General features: G+C 39.7%; 1 protein-coding gene across 1 annotated transcript in view; it reads right to left on the bottom strand.

The window, feature by feature from the left end:
• Window positions 1-10,098, bottom strand: part of AVEN (apoptosis and caspase activation inhibitor) — a 155,336-nt gene extending 145,238 nt beyond the window's left edge. The window contains exons 1-3 of the mRNA XM_077771635.1: window positions 10,021-10,098; window positions 9,060-9,086; window positions 5,009-5,186 (exon numbers count right to left, since the gene is read on the bottom strand). Coding sequence (XP_077627761.1) covers window positions 5,009-5,186; window positions 9,060-9,086; window positions 10,021-10,098 — 283 coding nt within the window. The remainder of the gene's footprint in view (window positions 1-5,008; window positions 5,187-9,059; window positions 9,087-10,020) is intronic.
• Window positions 10,099-10,944: the final 846 nt, after the last annotated feature.

The raw sequence follows: 10,944 nt of genomic DNA, 5'->3' as shown, positions 1-10,944 counted from the left end.
AAAGACCTGCAAAGAAATGGGAGGGGGGGAAATCTTTTATCTTCCATATTGCCCCAGTGCATTATTGCTCACACTGTAAACATTTTTCTAACGAGTTATCTGTGACTTCTTGAAAGGAGTAGATAAAGCATATGGTATAAATTCGATGACTCACCACTGGGGGAAACAAAAACAAAAGGAGAGGGAGGAAAAACTGCCTCAAGATCTAACATTCTTATGCCTCAATATAAGTGAGAGTACGGTACCATTCTCCAAGCTGGTGAAACATAACTTAGAACTGCAAGAACACGGTTTCAAAACGAAAAGGTGTCGGCGCAATCGTCTGTTTCAGAGGCTTACAGAAAGACTCCTAAAAAGATGTCTGAAGACTCCCAAGCCTACCAGAAAGAGTGTGACCTCAAACAAACTAGTTTCCCCATTTCCTCAGCAAAACAAGATGCCACTACCTCCGGCCAGAGACTGAAACAAAGCAGGCAGCAGCACCTGTATGTTGAAGACCTCGAGATGCCGAAAAGGACTGCCTCTCCCAAAATATTTCCCACGGTCTGTGGTGGTAACTGAAATCATCTCATTAGAAATACGTTTTTAGACTTTTTTTCCCCTTGTACAGACAGACACCTAAAAGAGTGGGTAAGATATACTTTAAAGAATAATTAGTCAGGGGACCGGGTGGCTCAGTCGGTTGAGCATCTGACTTTCAATTTCGGCTCAGGTCATGATCTCAGGGTTCATGAGATTGAGCCCCATGTGGGGCTCTGCGCTGCCAGCTAGAGCCAGCTTGGGATTCTCTTTCCCTCTTTCAAAATAAATAAATAAACATAGAAGAACGAGGAGGAGGAGGAGGAAGAGGAAGAGGAGGATTAGGAGAAAGAGAAGAAGTGGAAAAGGAATTATTTATTATTATTATTATTATTATTATTATAAGTAAACATTTTCCAGGTCAAAAAAATAGATCAGCAATAACATCACAGAAGTCCCCCCACCCCCAACACCTGCTGCACACACTTCTCTACTAGAGGGGAACACAATCCTAATTTTTACCATCACCATTTCCTTGGTTTCCATTTTACCATTCAACTATGTGTCCCTAAATAACACAGCTTGCTTTCTTCTTGTGTGTGAACTTTATACAAGTAGAATCATACAGAGGTATTTTGTGGCTACGTAGGGTTCCTTTTACCTCACAGTATGTTTGACAGGTTCATCCACTTGTTTATGTATTCACTCCACTATTTTTTTTTTAAGTTTTATTCATTTCTAGGAGAGAGAGAGAGAGAGAGAGAGAGAGAGCAGGGGAGGGGCAGAGAGAGAGGGAGTCACAGACTGACACAGGCTCCAGGCTCTGAGCCGGCAGCCAGCACAGACCCGACGTGGGGCTCGAACCCACGAACCACGAGATCATGACCTAAGCGTAAGTCAGACGCTCAACCGACTAAGGCACCCAGGCGCCCCTATATTCACTCCACTATTAATAGATATCTGGGTGGCTCTTCTGACCAGCACTGCTACAAATGCACACACACATCTCCTGGCACATGCGTGTGACAGCTTCTCAAGACTGTCTTCCCAGGGTACAAGTGCTAGATCCTCAACTTTACTGGAAAATGACAAACTACCTTCCTAAATGAATATACCAACATACATTCACACCAACTGTGTGTGCAATAGAAATTCACTATTGGAATTTAATTGCTGGTCCTCAAAGATTCACTATTACAATGTAAATCCTACCAGGAGAGTAACAACACATTAAGGAGGAGGTACTCTTAGCAAAGGGTCCATCTTCAAAATGGCATTTGAGAATTGGAGCAGGGGTGTATGCACAGCACAAATGATTCTAGAATAAAAAATAATGCATAAAGAACAGTTCAGGGGCGCCTGGGTGGCTTAGTCGGTTAAGCGTCCGACTTTCACTTAGGTCATGATCTCGCGGTTCGTGGGTTCGGGCCCCGCGTCGGGTTCTGTGCTGACTGCCAGCTCAGAGCCTGGAGCCTGTTTCACAGTCTGTGACTCCCTCTCTCTCTGACCCTCCCCTGCTCACGCTGTCTCTCTCTCTCTCCTAGAAATAAATAAAACATTAAAAAAATTAAAAAAAAAAAAAAAAGAACAGTTCAAAGCTCAGAGAAACCAAGTCTGTCACAGTGACAAAGGCCATCCTTCAGGCATGTGGCAGACACAAAGATGGGGGAGAAAAATAAATCAGTGACTCAAGGTGGGCAACTCGGGGGGAAAGAGGAAATTTTTATTTTAGGAATTAACCTAAAACCTGAAATCACCAACTTTTAAATGCTCAGAGGCTCAGACCACCCCCATTGGTTTTTCAATAGGTAGACTCAATAATCAGTTCTATTACATCCACAAATTTTTAATTTCTCAGAAAAATGATCTTTAAATTCTATTGGCAACAACTGCCAATACGTCTAACATTCAAGGAAAACAAGAAATTTGACTTTACTGGAGGTAGTTAATTAAGCTTCTATCGACAAAAAATTCCAGATACATACTAAATCTAAGCACATGGTTACTCATTGAGCAGAACTAAAGCCAGTAGTAAATTTGGGATAAAAGGCTGACATCATCAAATTAGGCACTGTTACATGTAGCTACTCTTGCACTTGATACTAAGAGAAATTGTATTGCCTAATGTTAGACAGAACCATGACAGACTAGGATTCAAATCCAGATCTGTTCAATTTTGGGGTCTGTGTTCCTTATATTAAACCACACTGACAAAGGAAAGACTGTAACATCATAAACCGAACTTAAATGTCCATTAAGGTAATTAAATTTTCAATGTTAAGTTATTTCTAATTTTGGTTACTTTAGTAGTTAGTAAAGAAATTATATACTAAATGTGTGTGTATGTACATATATATATGTACATACACACACATATATACATATATAATGATCACAGAATGAACTCCATCTCTCAAAAGTAAACCAATATAGCCCAACTCCTACAAAGAAGAAAGCATGGAGGCTCTTCTCAAGCACAGGACATGGTGAAAAGAAAATGATAAATTAGCAGCAGAATGGGGAAAAACTAGAAGCACATATCAGAAGATGGGACGATTGTGATCTCCCAAGAAACCAATCACAGACAAACAAGCCACTTGGGAAGAAATCACTGAGTAAAGACAGACTACAAGAAAAATACATAGGAGAAACAAATCATGTCAGGCTTTACGTTATAAATAAAATGCTAACATAAATAGCCAAAATCCTAAGTCACTGAGTATAGCTGCTCAGTTAAACTAGAATTGTAAATCGCCTTCTGACATTCAAGCAATATCTTTTACTTGCCAGATACTGTCCTAGTAACCAAGTACACATTTAATTCAGTTAAAACCAGGGAGTCCACACTGCACTAGTTCCATTTTCCCCCTCCATCCTCTAGCAGAACAGCTAACGGAAATGAAAACTAAGCAGCTCAACTTTTCCCTTTCTCCCATCTTGAAGAAAGGTGCTTATAAATTTTTAAGTGGCCAAAATGCAGGTAACAAAAGGGAAGTACTCATCTGACTGGCAAAAAGAGGAGTCACTGGCCCCTAAACAGTCAGTGAGCTGGATGCAGTCAGCAAACCTCTACTGAGAGGGTGATACTGTGGGGAGCATACAACAGAAGGACACCAGTCTGTACCTCGCTCTGCTTACTCACATTCACCATACTCTCTCCACTTACTACTTTCTTTCTACTCAAGGGGTTTATTCTATCAAGTTGAAAGAGAATTCATTACTTAATTATTCTTAGTCTGGTATGAGCATTCAAAAATACAGGCAGGTGAGAAAAAAGAAAGGTGGAACTCACCAGCAACGTCAAAGTTGGAGGGAAGAGGGAATTCAAATTGTCTAAAAATATTATTTTCATTTTATTTCTCTGCTATGACATCATCACTCTTTACATTTTTTTAACCTGGTAATATTTTGCTATTTGTGGTCATTAAGGTCATCGTAGACTCACATACAAAGTTAAGATATAATACAGAGAGATCTCCCGTACGCTTGGCCCAGTTTCCCCCAAAGATAACATTTTGTGAAACTATTATAATATCACAACCAGAAATACTGACATACTGACATTGATAAGAGCCCCAGTCTTCAGACTTCCTCAGTGTTATTTGTAGTCATTCTTGTGCATGTGTGTTAAGTTCTAGACAATGTTATCATTTGTGTAGGTCTATCTACCACCACAATCAAGATAAAGATCCATACCAGCACTATAAAGAAACTTCATGTTGCCCTTTTATAACCACATCCAATTCCCACCCTCCCATCCCTAACCCCTGAAAACCACTAATCCATTCTCCATTCATTCTTTCCATTCTTATACCACAGCCTAGTAGAAAGTAGCCATCCCTCCAGCCAGCCCTGCTTCATTAATTTCCGTAACCACTCTCCTACTCTCCAGTTTCACGCTGCTGCACATCGCTCAGGGTTGAGTGAATATTAAAACACAGCTGGTCATAGAAGAAAAGAGTGTTTCACCTTATCGACAGAGAAGACTGTTCAAAAACAAACAGAAAAGTTTTCAAGTTCAGGTACACAGGTCTCTAACATGTGCATATCCATGAAGATGTATACTCCTGGCTATAAAAGGGAAAAGAACACATCCTCTAGAAGCTTGGTAAAACTTTGTAAAACTTGGTCAAGCTTTGTATAAACATAAGCATTGATTCCTCTGAAATCAAAGAAAACACCTGTTTTCAGACTACCCAATTTAGAGGGGCATAGTTCAGCATTTTTCATTTCTGTAAAGCCTTTTATCCATTTCAACCAGGACTTAAGTCCTTCTACATCCTTAAGTGGAATCACTGGCTTCCACTTAAAGAACCGTCTTTATTGCCTTGCAAACCATTAGACACACTGTCCTCTACTTGAATTTAAAACCCAAAGGACAAAAGGATGAATTGCTAGTCATTCAAATGCAGCTTTAAAAGGAACACAAATAAAAGGTCTATGCAACTTTCAGAGCCTTAAACCACAGGCAAGCAAGCGGAATTCATACCTGCGGAGCTGAGGAGGACGCTGAAGTCCGTCCCCCTTTGTGATTCTCCACTTTCATTATTGACCTCTTTTTCAGTATCTTGATATCGATCCCAGTTAGAGACTATCTTTCTTTTTGAATAATTTCCCTGTTCCTCATTCTCTTCTCCAAAGGTCTCTGCATCACTGTCATCTTCAACCTGCAATCATTAGAGACAAATCAATACACAGGCAGTGGAAATTTCGACTTTAGGAGCCTTAGCGGTAAAGTAAAACAAAACAAAAAATAGTACACAAGTATCACAATAAACAGCACATTTAGAGACCAAGCTCCCTGAGGACACTAAGTTATATTTCAAAATGACCCCAATGTACCACTGTCCTGAATGTATTTCCAGGGTAAACTTTTCTTTTGGCTTTACAAAGGAAATCTGGCAAGTTCCTGTCTAACAACGTGTGTAACCGATAGGGCTAATGTCTACCCCAGGGTATCGTTTCTCAACAGTTGTTTCCTCTTATTGAAACAATCAAAGGTATACAGGTCTTTTTTTTTTTTTTTAATTTAGTTTTATTTATTTTGAGAGAAGTATTTATTTTGGGAGGGCAGAGAGAATGAGAAGGGGAGAGAGAATCCCAAGCAGGTTCCACACTGTCAGCACAGAGCTTGATGAGGGGTTCAAACTCACAGACCATGAGATCATGACCAGAGTTGAAATCAAGAGCCAGATGCTCAACCAACTGAACCACCCAGGTACCCCAAGGCTATAGGAGTCTTACACTTAGAGGACTTTAGGACAGAAATCAACCATTGCCATTTACAGATTTTTCAAACACAATACCCAAGTTTTATAAGTTTTAAATGGGAACTCTGCTCAGATGCATTCAAGAGAACAGTTTCCAGTCTTGAGTATTAAAAGAGAGCATGCAGGGAAATGCAGAAGGTGAGAAAGAATAAAAGATAGTCTATGTTCTTCAACAAATAATTTGTAAGAGGAAAAATGGTGGTGGAAGAGGGAGAAACCTATAGATCAAAGGAGCTTAATGGATACACAACCATTTGTAATGTCAGAAACTTATTTGTTTTAAGGAAATGAATCTTATTATTTTTAAGTGAATTTATTTACTTTGAGAGAGAGGGGGAGAGAGAATCCCAAGCAGCCTCCACACTTTCAGTGGAGAGTCCAATGCAGGGCTCAAACCCACAAACCCGTGAGATCACGACCTGAGCTGAAATCAAAAGTCAGATACTTAACCAAATGAGCCACCCAGGCACCCCAGGAGCTTATGTGTAGTCAGATTCAAACAATACAACTATAGACAAAAATCACCTTTGAGACAGAGAAATGTGAATGACTGAATATTTGGTTATATTGAAGAAACACTNCTTTTTTTTTTTAAACATTCTTTTTTTTTTTTAGGAAAATATATTTATATTTTATAAATTACTATTTATAGAAGAAAAGACAGGAATTTCCTTCAAAATAATGGGTGCAGAGGAATGGTGGGTACAGAGGAAATAAACTGGGCATAATTGATAACTATATAATTCTATCTACTTTTGTATGTATTTTAGATTGTTCTATTATAATAAAAAGTTAAACCTTAAACAAGAAAGATGCATGTAGAAACTAAAGACATGGTTCAAAGAAGCAGCCCAAAGAAGATACAATCTTCATCCAGAAAAAAGACCTTGTGAAATATATTACAACAACCTATCTGTCGAGGACGTGTTAGTCTAGATTTTTTTAAAAAATAAGTTTTTGTTAACACAAAAATGAGGCATGTGTATTACAGAAAATTAAGAGGAGAGACAAGCTAAGAAATAAATAAAAACCCTACATTCCTATCACTGGAGAGTAGAAGTTCCACTATTAACACCTTAGAAAGATATTTGGAAGTATACGCACTATTTATATATACATTTTTTGTAACAAGAAGGTTTTTCATCAAAATTCTGCACCTCTCCATCCCAGTAAATATCATTTCATATAACATCCAGAGTATTTCCAAGTTTGTCTGACCCCAAAAATTTGCTTTACAGCTGGTTTTGTCCAAGTTAGCATCCTACTCAAGATCATGCCCTGTATCTCATTGTTTGTCCTTTAAATGCCTTTGAGTCTAGCTCCATCTCTATCTTTATGACATTGGTTTATTGAAGAGACCAGTACATGTAGAGTGCAGAAGGACCCATCCTTTGTCTGGCTGCTTCCTTGTGGTAGGGTTTATGGAATTAACGGGTTTTTAAAAAATCTAAAAATCTGAATGCCCAATGGGGTCAAGTTAAATATTTTTTGGTTAAAATACATCATAGATGGTGCTCTGAACCTTACGCTACACCACATGAAATGACAGGTGATAAATGGCTGACCCAACATAGGTAATGCTAAGATTACCCAAGGGGTTTGGATGAAGTCTAATCCACTCACTGTACAGGTAGGTTTTCCCCCTTGCATCTACAAACTCATCTGTGTGTTATTAGTCTGTCCACTACAAATTTCTAATACTCCAAACTAGTCAGTAGTCCTCACCTGAATCAAATTAAGTTTTCATGAAAGGATAGAGTAACTGACCTTTCAAGATTTCTCACAACCCTCAAATATCATCATAACACTCCTTGATGGCACAAAAAGATGGCAACCCACATCATAATCTGCCTGAAACCTACAGGTTTCCTGCCATTCCTGAGAGATTCTCATAACTAAATGATGGTAGCCAATTCAAGGTATGTGACTGAGTAAGAACTGCTGTTTAAATAATAAATACCAGGAAGGTTCTAAAGAAAACAGCTTTATAACTGACGAGAACTGTGGGAACTGAACTAAAGCTGAAAATACTAGCAAGGTTTAATCTGGGAAAATCCAATATTCCTTTGTTGGCTCACTGGGTAAACACAGTTCAGAAAGACTTCCCCAGTTAGCACAAAACTTGTGAACATCACCATAACACATGGCAAAAATGTAAGCCTGGGCAGAGTAATTAACTTGATGAGAAAGAGGATGATGATCTGAAACACCTGAGGAACTAACAGTGCTACAAGCATTGAAATGGGAGGCAGGGGACCTAGGAAAAATTAGTGGCCCTGCCCTCACCATCATTGAGTATTTACAACGTGTTTATAATAGGCTGGGGCCTCAAAGAGCTAAATGACTCACCAATCCCCAACTTAGAAGAATCACTGAATAATGATCTTATTGCCCCCACCCAACTGCAGAGATGAGAAGAGCCATCATTAGACTCTATCACAAGAGGGTAGTAAAAAGTAATAAAGCTTAGAAGATATCTGATATAACTTAGAAAAGTATATCTTAAAAACTCTCATAGATTTTATGTTTGGTTAATTTTACAAAGATCTGTGCCAAAATATGCAAAATCACATAGATAGAAAAAACAGGACAAACAGGAAAATACTGACGAAAGCAATGTGTAAACTATAAAGGAATCATTATTATGTTAACATTAACAGCTCAGAGCCGGGAGCCTGCTTCAGATTCTGCCTCCCTCTCTCTGCCCCTGCTCCTGCTCACGCGCACACGTTCACGCGCTCTCTCTCAAAAACAAAACAAACACATTAAAAATTGTTTTTTTAAATAATTTTATGTAGTGTTTCAAGAAGCTAAATTTCAACTAAAATTAAATTTACCAAAAAAAAATACATATATATACATGCTATATACCTAATATACAAGTAAACTTAGAAGGTTTCCATTTGTCATTGTGTATTACATAAAAGTATGCATTAGAGCATGATCATACTTGGGAAAAAATGCAATATATGGCACATATATCTACATGATCTATTGAGCCCAGAACAATGTTCACAGTGCTTTTGCTCCAAAATACTCTCGCCAGTATGAATGGGGAAAAAGTGATCCAAACCATACTCAAATTCAGAGGTTTTTCTAGCAAGAGAATGATCTACAGCTCTTTTCTTGTCCTTCTTTATGATCAGTATATGGAAAGAAGAGGAGGCAGAGGAATCTGAAGACAGAAAAGGTGGCACCCCAATCCTCAAAGTAGCTGCTAGTGACTTCTGCCAGGCTTCTTCACTCATCCCCAGTCCTTATCTTTCTCACCTGTGCTATTTTGTTTCCGAGGGTTGGCTAAAAAGAGGAGACACCGAAAGGGAATTACCAGTTACTGTCAGTTGTAGAAGGGCTGGACTATGGGTATCTTATCACAAAGACCTTGAGGGTTTACGCTGCCCTAATTTAAGGGTAGTTTGGAAATTAGACTGCAGTAACTTTCATTGGACCAAATGGCAATTTTAAACTATACCTGGTGGAGGTCCTTTTATGAGGTCCCTATGGAAAGGTGAGGCAAGTGGCAATAGAATAAGTTTCATTTTATTTGCTTTACAGCTTGAACTTCATGTAAGGATTCAGACTAAAAAAGGTTTAAAAACTACCAAATTACTCAACTTTGCAAGTCCCAACCTCCAGGTAAAATTCTGTAAATCAGGTTAATGTCGATGACGTTTCTAGTCAAGAAGGCACTAAATGGAACTATAAAGACCATCTGATTCTTGGTGTGGTTCTAAGAAAAAAGTCACCATTTTGCTTTGTCAATCTATTAACACACACAATAGAGAAACATCCAGTAACCAGAGATACAACTAAGAGGCCTTTAAGCAAAAACTTTTCTTTGTTAAATCATGTAATTAAAAAATTTTGTTATACACACAATTATCTGGGGTGCATGGGTGACTTAGTCGATTAGGCATCTGAGTCTTGATTTCGGCTCAGGTCATGACCCCAGGGCTGTGGGATTGAGCCCCTTAACTCGGAGCCTGTTTAGGATTCTCTCTCTCCCTCTCTCNCCGGGACGAAGGGGCCGTAGGGCCCGGAGGAAAAAAAGACCCCCTTTCCGGGGCGTCCCTGGAGCCTCCTCGGAAAAGTTACAATCGGAAGAGTCCTCCTTTCCTCCACACACACACACACACACACACACACACACACACACACAATCAACGTTGATAGGAGGGCTGTCTGTAGACTGAGCATTCCTAGGCCAGCTTAGTGTACAAACCATGCTCACCTTGACCACAGCCACTGACAGTTCGCTTTCTCTTAAGGGGTCAAGTGGATAGGTCACGGACATGGGCCTCCGACCCATCTTCCCTGGGACTTCACTGCCTGGGCTTAATGCCAGAAATGGCCAGATTTTCTTTTGACGGCCTCAGTTAGATTTCCGCTCCTCTCATCCACCAGCACAGGACTGGTTTCCTTGGTTACTGAGGTTTCAACACCTTCACCTTCCAATTTCCAGGAAACTCACAGACCATTACATGGCTGTTGTTTATTTATCTGGCCGACTTTAAGACACTCCCCAAACTCTCAATTCACCAGAGGGAGAGAACAGAATTAACAGGGCAACAGTGACTGAACTAGAAGGAACCCGAGTAGCCTGGTCCACTCTCTGCCCTCCGAGGAGATCATGCAGAAATCACACGGGGCCAGCCTACCCTACGCCAGAGCCGGCAATGAGGTCTTCCACCCAAATTAACCATACTGCTTCCTTCCTCAGCATAAACGTTCAATTCCTTCAACATCATTGCTTGCTCTACATTTCCTAAATGCCAATAACCTTTTCTGGTTGTGCTACTCAAAATGAACTTGGTGAGAGTGTCTAAGCTGGTGCTTCTTCCCCGTACCACAAAATTTTCTAATAATTAAGTTAAAAATTATGCACCTTATTTTTAGTTCCTTCTCTGGACACATTTCTTTCTGTAACTACAACTTTTATTTTTTTAATGTTTATTTATTTTGAGAGAGAGCGCACACGCAAAAGGGAAAGAGAGAGAAAGAGAAGGAAGGAGAGAGATTTCCAAGCAGGCTCCACGCTCGCTCTACAGCCTGCCACAGAGCTCAATCTCATAACTGTGAGATCATGACCTGAGCTGAGATCAGGAGTTGGACGCTAAACCGACCACGCCACCCAGGCTCCCCTCTTTCAATGGCA

Source organism: Crocuta crocuta, unplaced genomic scaffold (genome assembly GCF_008692635.1).
Source record: "Crocuta crocuta isolate KB4526 unplaced genomic scaffold, BGI_CrCroc_1.0 scaffold156, whole genome shotgun sequence".
Taxonomy (NCBI): domain Eukaryota; kingdom Metazoa; phylum Chordata; class Mammalia; order Carnivora; family Hyaenidae; genus Crocuta; species Crocuta crocuta.
This window is presented reverse-complemented; position numbering and strand designations above follow the sequence as displayed.